We start from the raw sequence: 14,380 nt of genomic DNA, 5'->3' as shown, positions 1-14,380 counted from the left end.
AAGTAACAATCAATTGCCGTTATTGATTAATAAAAAAACATTATACGCAGAATTTTGTGTTTTCCAAACTAACTACAGGTGCATTTTTGTATAGCATGCGTCGTTTAGGAGTTGTAAGCCGAAAACTGGTCAAATAATCAACCTTTTGGCCATGTTGATGAAAATATCCCAACTTTGAAAAGCTACAGCGGCTAAACGGCTGGGCCGATTTCGACGTATTTAACATCAATCGACGCGGAATTTAATGCACTAAAAGACACCTTTGAACAACATTTTCCTTAGGATTCGTTATTTAGGAGTTATAAGCGAAAAACTGAAAAAAGTGCAAAATTTTCATCGTTTTTCGACTCCCAAAACTTAAGCAGACGTCAGAATCCGTCGCAAACTCACAGGAGTCTTATTTGGGACCCCCAAAAGGTATTAAAACACTTTCCAGCTTTAGACGATTTTTTGGGGAGCATATGTCTAATTTGCCTGGGCTAATAATATTTCTTACGTTTTTATTGACATGAAACTGTCCAATAAACCTTGTTTTTTACCTTCTAGCGTTATTTCTTTGTTAAACAGCATCACTATAATTGGTAACTCAAGGGAAAAATTGGATCTTGGTCTAAAATCGATTTTGGAAAACTATAAAATGAATACATACCGTATTATACTTTATTATCATCAAGCATATGAGAAAATAAATTTAAGGACTGAATCATAAGTTTAATTGAACAAACTGAAAAATCCCTATTTAAGGGAAGACGTTGATCCAATCTTACTGGATCGATTATGTAAAGCCACTAAGTCTCGAGGTTGATAAGGAGATATTAAATGAAGTAAGAAAAGGTCTAGAATTAATTAATCTAAATATTTGCCTTACACAGAAAGTGACATAGGAAGTAAGTAATGTAAACAATAAAATAAATAAAATTACAATATATGCAAATGTGATTTCAAAGAGTGAAAATATCAATACATTCTCCCCCTCATTGCGAGTGGATTTAATCCTTATGATAGACAGTGATGCATATATTTTTATCATTCTACTCCTAACTGTGAATTAAATTTTAGTAGGAATAATTCTGGGATTACCTTGTTGTTATTCACAGAAACTGGCATAGTGGTACAATGTAAACAAACAATTAAACGAACAAGGTATTTAAAATTTGAATGTATAAGTGTAACAAATATCGTCACAGTAAGAAAGTAAACCAGGCACTTCGAAAAGGCGTATTAATTTACAGCCTTGTGTGATTTCTGCTGGAGCTAGAGATGGACTGTAGAGGCTTAATTGGCTCGTGCAAGCATTCCGCTCACCTTGCTGGCTCCAGTCTAGTCAGTGAGAAGGTCAGTAAGGTCACCACGTAGTGTGGTCACTAATCAGTGATCAGTGACAGATATATCGTCACTGTCACTGATGGTCAGGTAGAATAAAACAATATAGTACAAAGGTCACATTAGCGAAAAAGCCTAACACACCTAGTAGAGTAACTTAGAAAAGTAACACAGTATTAAGTAGTTCAGTTAGCAATTAGCCTTTCAAATCCATTCCTAGGTAAAATCACTTCTATTGCAATTCAAATATCTGTCATCAATAAATGTTACTCATAGCATTAATGTGGTCCATAAGGATTAGTAGCCTTTTCAATGAAGGGACTACGAACAATAAAATATGTATTAGAGTTAAAGGACACATGACCTACGAAGAAATCCAAATTGATCTTATAATGTAGTGATGGTATTATCACAAACAGATGTCGCTTTTTTCAGGAAAGCCAAGCCTCTTTCTTTAGGGCTTTCTTTCTTTTGAACCATCTTCTGTAGGGTATCATTTTGAGCTAATTTCAAATATTTGCCATAAGAGATTTGCCCATTCATTCTCACACACATTTTCACCTAATTTAACCTTTTTAAATTTCTACATGCGAATCATGAGTATAGCATATTTTCATAGGACGATGAGCAGTTATACAGTATTTATTATGTCTATATAGTATAGAACTGATGATTACACACAGCACTTTATACTATTTCAGCAAAGCATTGCTGACATTCATGCAACATTGCGAACCTTGGCAAGCTCAAGCTCGAGGAAAGGATATTCAAATCCGCAACAAACCTCTCGAAGGATATTCGGTTCCGCGATATCTATTTAATTTATCGCTGATGATTGCGCAATGTCATAATAAGTCAAAAGTCACCTTGTTCCTGACAATGAATTAGCGAACTTCTTCAGCGCAAGGTTGGACTTGCAGATCTGTTATCGCAAGGACGGGGCGGGGCGACACGGACGGTCAACCAACTTGAGATGTGCCAAAAAGAACGACTCGTTCAAGTGAACTGTTCCTGGAAGTGATTCGTTGAATAAGAAAACTGTCCTTTAAGGAATTTACCAATACTTGCAAGTTATTTCACACTCCTTATAGATGTGTATTCCATAAAGCTCAGTTGAAGACAACGTCAAGATTTGTTCAGTTAATTTAGAGAGAGAGTGTTTAGTTGTTTACTATTTGTTTCTTGTTATTTAAACTATTTTAAAACTGTTTTGGATAAACTATCTAGTATAAATGAATAGCTTGTCCTCTAATTTTATACTGAAATAGTAAAGTATTAATCATATTAGGTTATTGTTGTCACTATGTTAAACATACAAGACCTGTTCAAGGAGCCAGATATAATTGCAGAGGCTAAAAGCAGGAGGCTTCGCTCGACGGGCCACATCATTAGAAGAGAGGAAACTAACACACTTTATCAAATATGGAAAAGTGACCCACTGGGGAGAAGACCACGAGGGAGACCGAGGAAACGCTGGACGGATGAAGTAAAGAAAGATATGGCCAGGATGGAAGTCAATGAGGGTACCGCAAGAGACAGGGCGACGAGGAGGCAGTGTGTTGGTGAGGCCAAGTACCACTTGGGGTACAAATGGCCACGGGAGTAAGTAAGTAAGTATGTTAAACATACAATAATTTACATAGCTCTTAGAAGATTTAAAAGAAATACATGGACCATTCATTTAGTGTCTACGCTAGTGGCATTTAAAATTAAAGTAACTCGAAAGTTTTTTTAATGAAAGCTGTCGAACCCCTCACAATTTTGTTGGTACGCCGGGGACAGAAACGTTCCTCCCGCACCAAAGTCCAAGACACTATCCATGTAAGCAATCCACCCCATTTGTCAACATATAATAACATTTGGTAACAGTCACTTGTTGTAACAGCTACAATAGTTGACCGGGAACAGTTCCGCAGAGCAGTTCCTGACCTGAGTCGTTGGCACGTCCTCACTGTCGGCGCCCTGGCGACCTCTAAGACGACCTCGGCCGTCCAGAGGTCGGACCGAGGCGGTGTCCTAGGATCACCCACGCAGGATCACTCAGGATATAGTATCCGGGGCAAGGTGGAGTATGCAGAATTAATTAGCCGAATGGAAATCACATCGCGAATATCCCAAAGGCCACGCCTATCACAGTGTCAAGGTGATATATTCATCGTATGGATCTATGGATGTACTTATGGTAATACGCCACGATTTGCTCTTGTAATGTTGTATTGTTTCTGTAATGCGTTTCACGTGGAGATTGTTTGATTGGAGTTAGATTATACAAAGTCATCTTTGGATACTTCATGTAGATCTCATACCGTTCTCTACGAGTAATGTATGTTTACAACAATTACATCGAAATCAAGAGGAATTATGTTACTGAAGACTGGAAAAAGGTATGATAATGGCTAGCAAATCTATATCAACAAGTACCTCAAAAAATATGCCTTAAAATAATAATAATTTGAAAAGGGGCTTTTGGAATTTTAATTTAAAAAATACCACAGATATTAAACATTTCCCAGTGTATTGGCTTTGACATGTAAAACATACTATTTACTACCACTGCGTGGAAATGGTCACATTGCCGCTCCTCTAAACAGTACGCAAAATAGTTCATTGTTGCTCTAGAGCGGGAATGGACCATTTCCGTTCGTTAATCAGTTGGTTTCACAGTAGTCGTTTTTACGCCAATCCCAGCCACGGACCCGGTAGTTTGTTAACAATCGGTAAGAAAAAAGCATACATAACATAAATTACATTCTATATACATCTAAAAAGTTTATCTGTATGAGGTTAATGATGCTGGTAGGAAAAGTCTTGTGTGTATTACGAGCACAAACAGTCATTGGTGCCCTCGAAATGTACAGCTTAGCTCGTGCGGCCATATACAGTTCTAGAGCGGCAATGACGTACTTCGCGCTCTTTCACAATTAGTTTTTGCATCTTATTGTAAGATCAGAAACGCGTTTTGATCTTCGTGTCGTGTCCGGCTACGTTTGAGTGCGCTGATGGCGACTGAAAGTTTCATTTAAGGGCGAGTTTTACAGCTTTAGTTATTTATCTGTAATACCTAAGGATACGCAGTAGTATGCAGTAGTATATACGAGATCGTTTAATTTGTTTGGAATAGAAGTTGGTAATAATCATAATACAAAATAACTATGATACAAATTACATGCTATATAAAAATGCACTCTACATAAAAGAGACAAATACCTATAACACCTTCCTCAAAGCTCGATTTCCAACTAAGCCCGACGAATTTCCTAAATATTGTCACCACAATGTCCTCCTCTCGACATCTGGTAGGACATGGGCGACTAACACCAATATCTAGACTCAAGTAGGAGGTACAAAACTAGCTGTAGGTCGACAAAACAGTCCGTGGGTTCAAGGAGAATTTATTGTGAAACAAGTTACAAGTTGCGAACCCTCTGACTCATACCATTAACTGACCCACGCTGTAACTGGGCGGAGTTTGGTAAGGATCTACTACCGTGCTGACACATTTATCTACAATTCGCTGTTAATTACGATTAAGTTTCAATCAATTATTTAAGATGGGGACGCCACAATGTGCGTATTTCAACCCAAATATGAGTGAAGGATGAGTGTGACGAGTGGCTCGATCTTGTAGTCTTGTTAGTGACTGCCGACACAGCCCTTTAATATGATGGAAGATGTGTTTTTGTGGTCGATTTCTGCAGCCAGTGTTACAAGAAAGTAAAGAAATAAGTTTGAGAGACGACGGCACCCACTATGGTCAAGACGTTGGTTACTAAAAGACAACCAATTTCATAATAGTTTCTCTGTTCACGTTTGAATCAACTGCTTTGTATTTTTCAAAAGTATCTAGGTCTTTTTCTTATCACAGTCACTATACTCCTTACTCTTGACCCTCCACAAATTAAGGAAACTTCTGCACAGTTCGATGAATTCAACAATAAAATCATGGAAACATTGTTGAAGATCTGCGATCGTAATTAAAAAACACACTTGTACCTCTGACTGCACGTGAAGACAACACTGCATACTGGGGTTTCGAGCGTGAAGACGGAGTTGAAACGGATGACAGTGTCCACACGCAAAGACTTGTCTGAAAACGTTGTCAAAACTATGCACTCCGCAATAGTTTTATCGCTCCGTCTTCCGTCTCCGCGCATTTCTAAAAAATGCACAGTTTTGCGGTACACATGCAACGATTTGACTGCAACGATTTACTTGCGCAGGTAAAACGTACGGTAAATCCTTGCGTGTAGACCGGCCTTTTAGGGCCAATGGCAACTAAGGGACCTACAGTTTATAGTGGAATCCGAACCACATTTTTGCCTTCTAATTAACGAATTGGTCTAATTTTCAGGATAGTACTGCGGATCGTTGTAGTACTCACTAGTGCGGACGTTAATCAACACCAGGGCGTATCAGTGGCGCAAGTATTTACTTTTGGATACTTAAATTAGACATCTCATTTATATGGACCAGATGACGCCAATACTTTACAATTTGCAATTTCAGTTTGGTTTGTTTACACGATGTGCCCTGGACAGGACAGCAGTCCATTGAGAAGTGGAATTCAACAAAGTTAATTTAGATTTTAAAATTAACTTCTTGCGCTACAGCATTAACAAAACAATGAAATATCTAGTTTTATCGATGGTTCAATGTACTAGTGCTAGTGTAGTATCTATATAATCAATACGCCAACACAAAATTTGTCCTTTGAACTCCCCCACCATTTCTTAAACTATTTTCACGTCTCATCGGTAAGAGCGTGCACGTAGATTTGCACATTGTCCTGAAATGTTTTAAAAAGTCTCTTGGGATTTTAAAGTGGCTTTTAAAGGCCCCATGTTATTCTGATGAAGAAAATATTTGTTTAAATTATATTTAGCTGAATAATGTGAATGCTGATATTTAAGTTGCAAACAAGGAAACACGTGATACAAACATTTAATTTTACTGACTTGGTTGAAATTAAATATTTACTATTTGAATTCGGGTTTGCGTACTTATTAAAATGGACAAAAGGGAGACAACCTGGACGATTTGATATACACCAAATAAGAAAACTGAATTGACACAGTACTGTATTTCTTGAGCAATCCTTGAAAGAAACTATTTTCAAACTATGGAAACATGGAAAATTAATAGAACACCACCAAGTAAAATATATAGAGATCTTGTTTTTTGAGAATTTATAATGGTTGTTAGCCTATATGATGAAGAGAACACCTACAAGATGAAGATTCCTACAAACAATGAACGAGGATGTTACCCGAAGTGCTACAATCTTTAGTAGGAAACATGGACTTAACTTTGCAATAATTGTAGAGGAAACCCCTTTAAGGCAGAATGAAACTGGTACGTCAAATACATTTTTAATCTATGTTTGCATATTATGACACATTCAAGAAAAATAAACCTTTACTAAAACTTCATCGATGGATTAAATTTTTATGCACTGTTAAGGGAAACAAAAAACCACCTGAACATCAGGCTTTTTAACTCTGAGTTTTCTCAGGTAAATTGAAGATTGGCGTTATTTTAGCAACTAACATCGAAGCGAATAAAATTGTCACAGGTTTTATTCAGGTAGTCCTTGTTTGTCTTAAGTAATGTGAACAAATGTTATCACCATTTTAAAACATTACTGAAATTTGTAAACATACTGGTGACAATGCTGGTACCATGCAGGCTACATTATCAATAATGAAGGTAAACATGGACAACCTTATGCGGCTATGGGTAAGTCGGGTAACACTATAAAACAAGATCAGCTTTTGACAAATTGTAAAATATTTACAAGAAATGTTGCTTATATTGAACTGTTATGTAGCCTACATTGTGAGTATTTCCATTCGTTACATAGTCTTTGAGTTGACTCATTAGACATTATGACTGTTATTTGTTTCGAAATAACTCCTGTAATACTTTGCGATTGCTCTAATTCGAGCAACATGTACACTAGTGAAATATCATTTGACAACTTGTAGTTTACAATCCAAATCATTTTTTGTATTCAGTGCAAGCACGAATCGTTTTGCATTAAACTCGAGACGCAGAAATCAACACATTCAAGTGTAAATATGGAAACAAACCTTAAAATTGAGACAGTTGATAAAGTTATAAAAATATTGTTTTGAACCAACCTTTCTTTCCTTGGGAAGCTGTATGTTGTATTCCTAAGAAATGTGAGTCTTAACCCTACCATTCCCAGATTTTGACCTACTCAAACAGGTGGTGGGTTTCAGCTAGTGTACAGAACGTTAGCCCAAATGGAGAACTGTTTACGTTCCCTTTGTGGTGTTCTGAGCGAATGTTTGTATAGCTTTTCCAGATAAATAGTGTAACGCTTCCCACTAGGACTACATTCTGCTATTAGGTCTGTATTTACAACCAATAGTGCATTTAATGATCGATAAAAATGTAACATTACACAGCTAGTGTTATGTGAGGTAGTTTCTTAAAGAGAATGGAAGTTAAATTATTATTGTTATCATTGCTGGGTGCGAAAGTTTAGTTTAATAATCAGGATTATTCTAAATTGCGGTGGCATTATCCATGTGACTTATTACTAAGTAAGATCGGTAGATTCCTTGGCTTGGACCTGGTTACGGAAAACTGGGTCCAGTTTTGAATTTCGAAATCAATTTGGCTTTGGTCAGAATCAGAATCGAATCGGTAACAATTTTATTACCAACAAACTATAAACTCTCAGAATCGAAGCTTTCATGAATCACTTCCTAGTATACTAAAAAACTTGAAAATTACAATATTCTTTGGTATGATAAGTATTAGACAAGTTTGTAGAAAGATAATCAGCACGTTCGTAAATACATTTGTATGTCTAACGTGTCGGTTATGGTTTGTAGTAACCTAGCAACAGCTCTGTTTACTTTGAGTTGCGTAATCCTTCTCTACCCCACAACATCGTGTTCATTATTACTTGCTAAGCTTCTAAGGTCGGGTTACATGGCAACACACTACACCTGTTCCATCAATAGAAGGCACATTATTGTAATTAATTTTCATCTTTTCTCGCTGATTAGTTTCGTGGTGTAACTTTTGTTTCTCTCTTAAAATATATTTCTGATACACCCTGAATTCCTAATGAGCATTACGACTTTCGTATTTTTTGTGTCTGAATGTTACGAATGTATTTTATATTTATAGAAAAGTAAAACACAGTAAAAATCCACTGTCCATACACTTCTAACAGATAAAGTACAGGGTTATTCTAAATGATGGACCCATTTTTAATGCTTTATAATTTTTATACTATTAAACTTACCGCTATAAAATACATATCAATCGAAAAAGCAACTCAAAGAGTTTATGCCTACCAAAGACACATCATTTAACAATATCGATCCAGTTAAAAAGTAATCTCCAACTTTTTTTTCCACTAGAAATTTGGAGGTTACTTGACGTTTTTGCAAATAACTTTTAAATGGTGAGGAAATCGACCAAAGTGGAAGGTAATATCCCGAAAGAGAATAAAATTTCCTACAATCTAATATTACAATATCTTGAAAATACTCAAAAATGTAGCCTAAATTTGGCTTAAAATAAAAAAGTGTGAAATTTAATGTTTGCTATGTTTATTGTCTACAATTGAAGACGGGGATTTTCAATTTTTTTTTCATTTTGAGGCAATTTTTGGTACCTTTCTTGAGTATTTTCAAAAAATGCGTAACAGTAGATTGTAGGAAATTTTATTCTCTTTCGGAATAATACCTTACACGTTGGTCGATTTCCTCACCATTTAAAAGTTATTTGCAAAAACGTCAAGTAAACTCCAAATTTCTAGTGGTAAAAAAGTTGGAGATTACTTTTTAACTTTGTACATTTAAATCTACAGTTCTGTTGGATCGATATTGTTAAATGATGTGTCTTTGGAAGGCATAAACTCTTTGAGTTGCTTTTTCGTTTGATGTGTATTTTATAGCGGTAAGTTTAATAGTATAAAAATTATAAAGCATTAAAAATGGGTCCATCATTTAGAATAACCCTGTATTTTAAAAGCCAAAATATAGACTGTGGTTTAAAACCAGGTCAATGCAGAAATACCTGTTTTGTGTTCAGAATCTACGATCAAAGAGTACAATAAACTTGGAAACTGGTCCAATGTTTCTCAGCAAGAGGTCCTCTTGTTCGCAAAGTTTCAAACGAGATTCAAACGGTCACTATAATAATATAAAGCATCATTGTAGCTTTTAAAATGGTTTCCATCATTTTTTTTAACACGAAGACTGGGTAGTGAATCGTTATAGTGCTCACCTAACAATCAAAAGGTCACAGGATCGATCCTAAGAAAAATGTGTAGCTTATCAAAAACTGGACCCAGCTGTTCCTGATCATTGTTCTTTTAATAAACGATCCTGGCTAATGAAACAGCTGATCAATAACAATGCTACACAGATCATGTCACTATTCTACACTAAACCATCACTCATATTTGGGTTAAAATACGCACCTAAGGTTATCTCAATTTATCGATAATGATAATGAAAATAGTGATGTTTATGTCAGTACTCAGAATTAAGGGTTTAAAAAACTTTTTTACTCATTTTCACTCATAGATCACTGAACTAACAGAATATTCTCAAGTACGTACAACTTATCATTGCAATAATTAAATCTTTGTTAATTAATATTGGTGATAAACCTTAAAATCTGATGTAAAATTGGGAAATAGTTTTGATCATAGTGGGAGCCATCGTAGTTTACTAAGTCTCAATTTTGAGAATATGTAAAAACAGTTTTGTAGCTTGTTAGTGATCGGAATCGCACGATCTGTAAAGATTTTGTTTTATATTATGTATAACGATTTCCTGGAAAACGGTTGAATTAAAAAATATCCTGAATGTCTAGTTAATAAATAATGATAACCCTACACTACATCAGCTAAATCTCTACTAAATGTTAGATCAATTGATGTTTCACTTTTAACCATTGACAAATGTACCTACAGCTTTTTGGGAAGCTATTTTGTCTCCTATTAAAGTCAATTACGTAAAAAAAAATCAATAAACTCTACGGGTGGCAACGTCCTGTAATCCAACTAATGAGGTCACGAATTGTGGATATTTACAGGCATGCACTGTGGATGCAACACTCCCTGGTGTGGATTAACGTCCGCACTAGTGAGTACAACGACTATCCGCAGTACTATCCTGATAATTAGACCACTTCGTATATACCAAGGCAAAAATGTGGTTCGGATTCCACTATAAACAGTAGGTCCCTTAGTTGCCATTAGCTGTATGGGCTATTAATTAACAGCTGTGCCTAAGGAATATGTCGGCCTTGTTCACTAACAATACTACAAGATCGCGCCACTCAACCTACACTCATCTCCATTCATACTTGGCTTAAAATACCTACTTTGTATGGTCGCCATTTGATTGAAAAGTATAAAGTTTAAAGTATACACCAACACAATACTCTTAAGTTCATGAATTTAACAACTCTTGCCTATTCTGGAGAGTCTCCGAGCACTATACAATAACCTTATGACTCATTAAAAACCCTCATTGTCAATTGTAGCATTAGGTTAGGTTAGGTCTGCTTGATTGTCGCTTGTCTGCCACAGTTAGTCCTGTCTACATATGCTACCCTCTTCATCTGACTGAATAATTTTTGTCCTCTACATATTTTCGAGATTAAATAGTAAACATTTTCGGCATTTCCTCAAAATCATACATTTTGTTCAATTTGTGGTTAAATGTGAGAGGGGTTCCCGTCAGTTCTTTAGTGTAGAAAAAAATTATCGATTTTCGACTAAATCAAAAGATTGGTCGTTTGCATTGACACACGACAAATACGAACCATACACAACACTTTAGGCAAACCACGGAACGTAAATCGATGTATTTACCGACACGGACATGTGGTGTATTTACCTGACTAAAGCAAACAGGCATTCTATGTGTGTTTTGATTTCGGAAAAGAAAACATGAAAGCTTCTAAATACTGTGTTTTAAATGTTCAAATCTAGATTACGTATGTATTAATATTACTTCCTACATTATGGCTGAGTTTTCTTTCACGAAAGAGTACAATATCTGTCAGAAGCAAAATAACTCAGCTCTACCCCCTCTTTGAACCGTTCATCACCTAGAAGTTCAACCTTCAGAATGGATAACGTCTACTGGGCTCTACTCTTGTAAAATCAGCAATTTGTTTTGACAAGTATTAGTCGTGATTCCGCGTCTATTGTGTGTACAAAAATGCACATTTTCAACAAAACATGACTAAAGTACCAAGTCCAGCCTGAACAGTCTACCACTTCTAACTAATTGGTATCTTTATGCAATTTGAGACGTTAACAGGAATTCTTTACACTAGGGATGAGCATCGATAACCGATGTTTTCTAAACATCGATGATTATCTATCGATGTTCGATAGCCTTTACATCGATGGTACGGTAGGTTACCGAATTGTTGTTACAGCGACGTTTTCGTCAAATATCGATGTTATTGGCCAATTATCAAAATATCAATGTAATTGAATAAAACATTATTACATTTAATGATTTTTGAATGTTGACCTGAACAAGAGATTGAACTTTTGTACTTTATTCATTTGAAACCTTAAATACCCCCAACTGGATTTCACCTATGGAAGAGTAGTGTGAGAGCCCTAAATGTTGCTAAAAATAAATGTCTTTTATTTGTAATCAATTTCAGCCGCAGCACTTCTGCTCCTGTATGATCATAACTGATATTTTGATTCCTGCAGATGTAAAAGAGAAAGTGTCAATCTAGAACGTATAGTTAGGTAAGCTGAGATAAAAAATATACAAAACTCTAAACAAAATAAAATCGACAATCGATGTTTTTGTCCTGTAAATATCGATATGTTTGCAACATCAATGGTTGGTACCGATGTTACCATCGATGGCTGACCTATCGATGATCATCCCTAATTCACACAATTTTCAATACAGTTACATGCAATTTACTTCACACATCAAAATCCTAATGTTGGTTAATTTGTTTCCCCTTCCTTCTACGATATGACTTATAAAATATAAAATCCTCAATGTCTCGTATTAAGAATATTTTTATTAAGCTATGATTAATCCATTCAACAAATAATATTCGATAATCCCCAGTCTATGATGCAGTTAATTTCACATTTTAGCGAATTTCCCATATAGGGAATAAGCTATTACCGTAGGTCTCATGGTAAGACCTAAACCCGGGACCGATTTATTTTTCGTTTTGAGGTCCCCAGAGGCCAAAAACACCATCCGTTCAAATTCACACATATATATATATATATATATATATATATATATATTTATATATGTATCCGTTAGTGCGATAACTCGAGCAAAATTGATCCGATTTTGATGAAATTTTGTACTAACGTGTAAATCTACATTTATTCGAACGAGTTCGCGAACCAGCATAATCGGACCATGGGATCAGGGGTTTATGGGGGGTTTTATGGGGTAAAAATGGGGTTTTCTCATTTTTGACCCTAAAAACTTTAAATTTCTAAACTTCTCTCTAGACCATTTTGAAGAGCTTAAAAAAACAAATAATTAAGAATATTGAAGTGTTTTTGAGTGTTCATTGACTACGGAGAAAATTAAAAAGTTGTATATTTAAATTTCCCATGTAGAATAAATAAACTGTTCTAGTTTGCTTGTTTATGGATATATTTTAATCAAATTTGGCAATTTGGTTTATTTCATACTAAGCTATCAATATTTCAATTGAAAAAACACACCTCAACATCTTCCCTGTAGCAGCTAACCTAACTAGGTACTCACTAAAATTAATGTTATTTATATAGGAAATAAATCTGAGAATTTATAGGGAATATTTTAGTAGAAATCAAGCTGGGTAAATGGAAATTCGCTTAGTATGCAGGTTTGCTGCGACGGGGGTATTATGAATTTAAATGAAACTTACTGCCAAGAGAAGCTGCCAGCGATTCCTTCCCGGAGGCGATCCTTGAGGGACCTCTGTCTGGAAGGGCCTCCACTCCACGCCGCCATCTTGAATATCAACCAGCCATCTTGATCACTCACTCACTTAACCCGCCAAAACACACGTTCTATTCTCTTTATATTGCATGCCTCACATTCTGTATGCTGAAAGTGAATAAATTCATTTAAATTTTTATCTAAATTATTTTAGAAAATAAAAACAACTTTAAAATTATGACCGGTATTACGTAAATTCAATAAAAATCACAAATTTATTATAGTTTAATATTAATACCAACTGAAATCTTTATTCTGATTGATATTATTATAAAAATTACATTTATTTCGTAGTAAATCCCTAGCAGAAAAATTCCTTTTTATTTATTGTTTAAACATTTAAACTATGATATAGTTATTTAAATTAGTCCATTACAACGTAGAGGAAGATTGAGTAAGGCTTACTATTTCAAAAAAAAAATTATAATTCGAATTAATTATTTTAAAATTAAATGAATTTAAATGAGCTGGTGTTAATTTGCTAAGAAAAATATCAATTTTAAGTTTTAGCTAAATAAGTAGGTATTTTTAATTCTTGTACTATTATTCAGTAACGTTGCGTACTTGGTTTTAAGACCAGATGGTGGAAATAAGTCTTTTGTTTGTTGCGGAATCTTGAGTAATCTGAAACAGAAAAAAATATGTAGGTACTCTTATATAAAACCATAACCACATAGCTGACGACTTCTCTAAATATCATAATAAACTAGCTTACTCCGTCGTGGCTTTGCTCATGAAAATGTAATTTAAACATTATATGACTACCTACTTACGTTAAACTAAGAGAGAATAATGTTTTTAGTCGTAAAACTATTTCCGCTGAATCTCCTTCACACGCTTGAACCTAATTTTATAACAGTACTGTCAGCTCTCCCATAACTTTATTGAAAAGTTGCTTAAAGTAACATTAAGTAACATAAAAACCTTGCACGATGTTTTACTGTGTTTCTTATATCCCTCAAAGGTCCTAAATAGTTCCAGGTCTACAGTGTCTATGATGTTTTCACCAAGCGGAATGTACTTCACATGACAGTGGTTTTTCTCACCTCTCCAGTAAAAGGAAT

General features: G+C 35.1%; 1 protein-coding gene across 1 annotated transcript in view; it reads right to left on the bottom strand.

Moving 5' to 3' along the window:
* Positions 1-13,940, bottom strand: part of LOC128993297 (TLD domain-containing protein 2-like) — a 456,668-nt gene extending 442,728 nt beyond the window's left edge. The window contains exons 1-2 of the mRNA XM_054417094.1: positions 13,881-13,940; positions 13,243-13,424 (exon numbers count right to left, since the gene is read on the bottom strand). Coding sequence (XP_054273069.1) covers positions 13,243-13,328 — 86 coding nt within the window. The 5' untranslated portion in view covers positions 13,329-13,424; positions 13,881-13,940. The remainder of the gene's footprint in view (positions 1-13,242; positions 13,425-13,880) is intronic.
* Positions 13,941-14,380: the final 440 nt, after the last annotated feature.

This window comes from Macrosteles quadrilineatus, unplaced genomic scaffold (assembly GCF_028750875.1).
Source record: "Macrosteles quadrilineatus isolate MER2022 unplaced genomic scaffold, UCM_ALF_1.0 Scaffold_4__1_contigs__length_99947679, whole genome shotgun sequence".
Taxonomy (NCBI): domain Eukaryota; kingdom Metazoa; phylum Arthropoda; class Insecta; order Hemiptera; family Cicadellidae; genus Macrosteles; species Macrosteles quadrilineatus.
The sequence above is the reverse complement of the archived record's forward strand: the minus strand, read 5'-3'. Positions and strand labels throughout refer to the sequence as shown.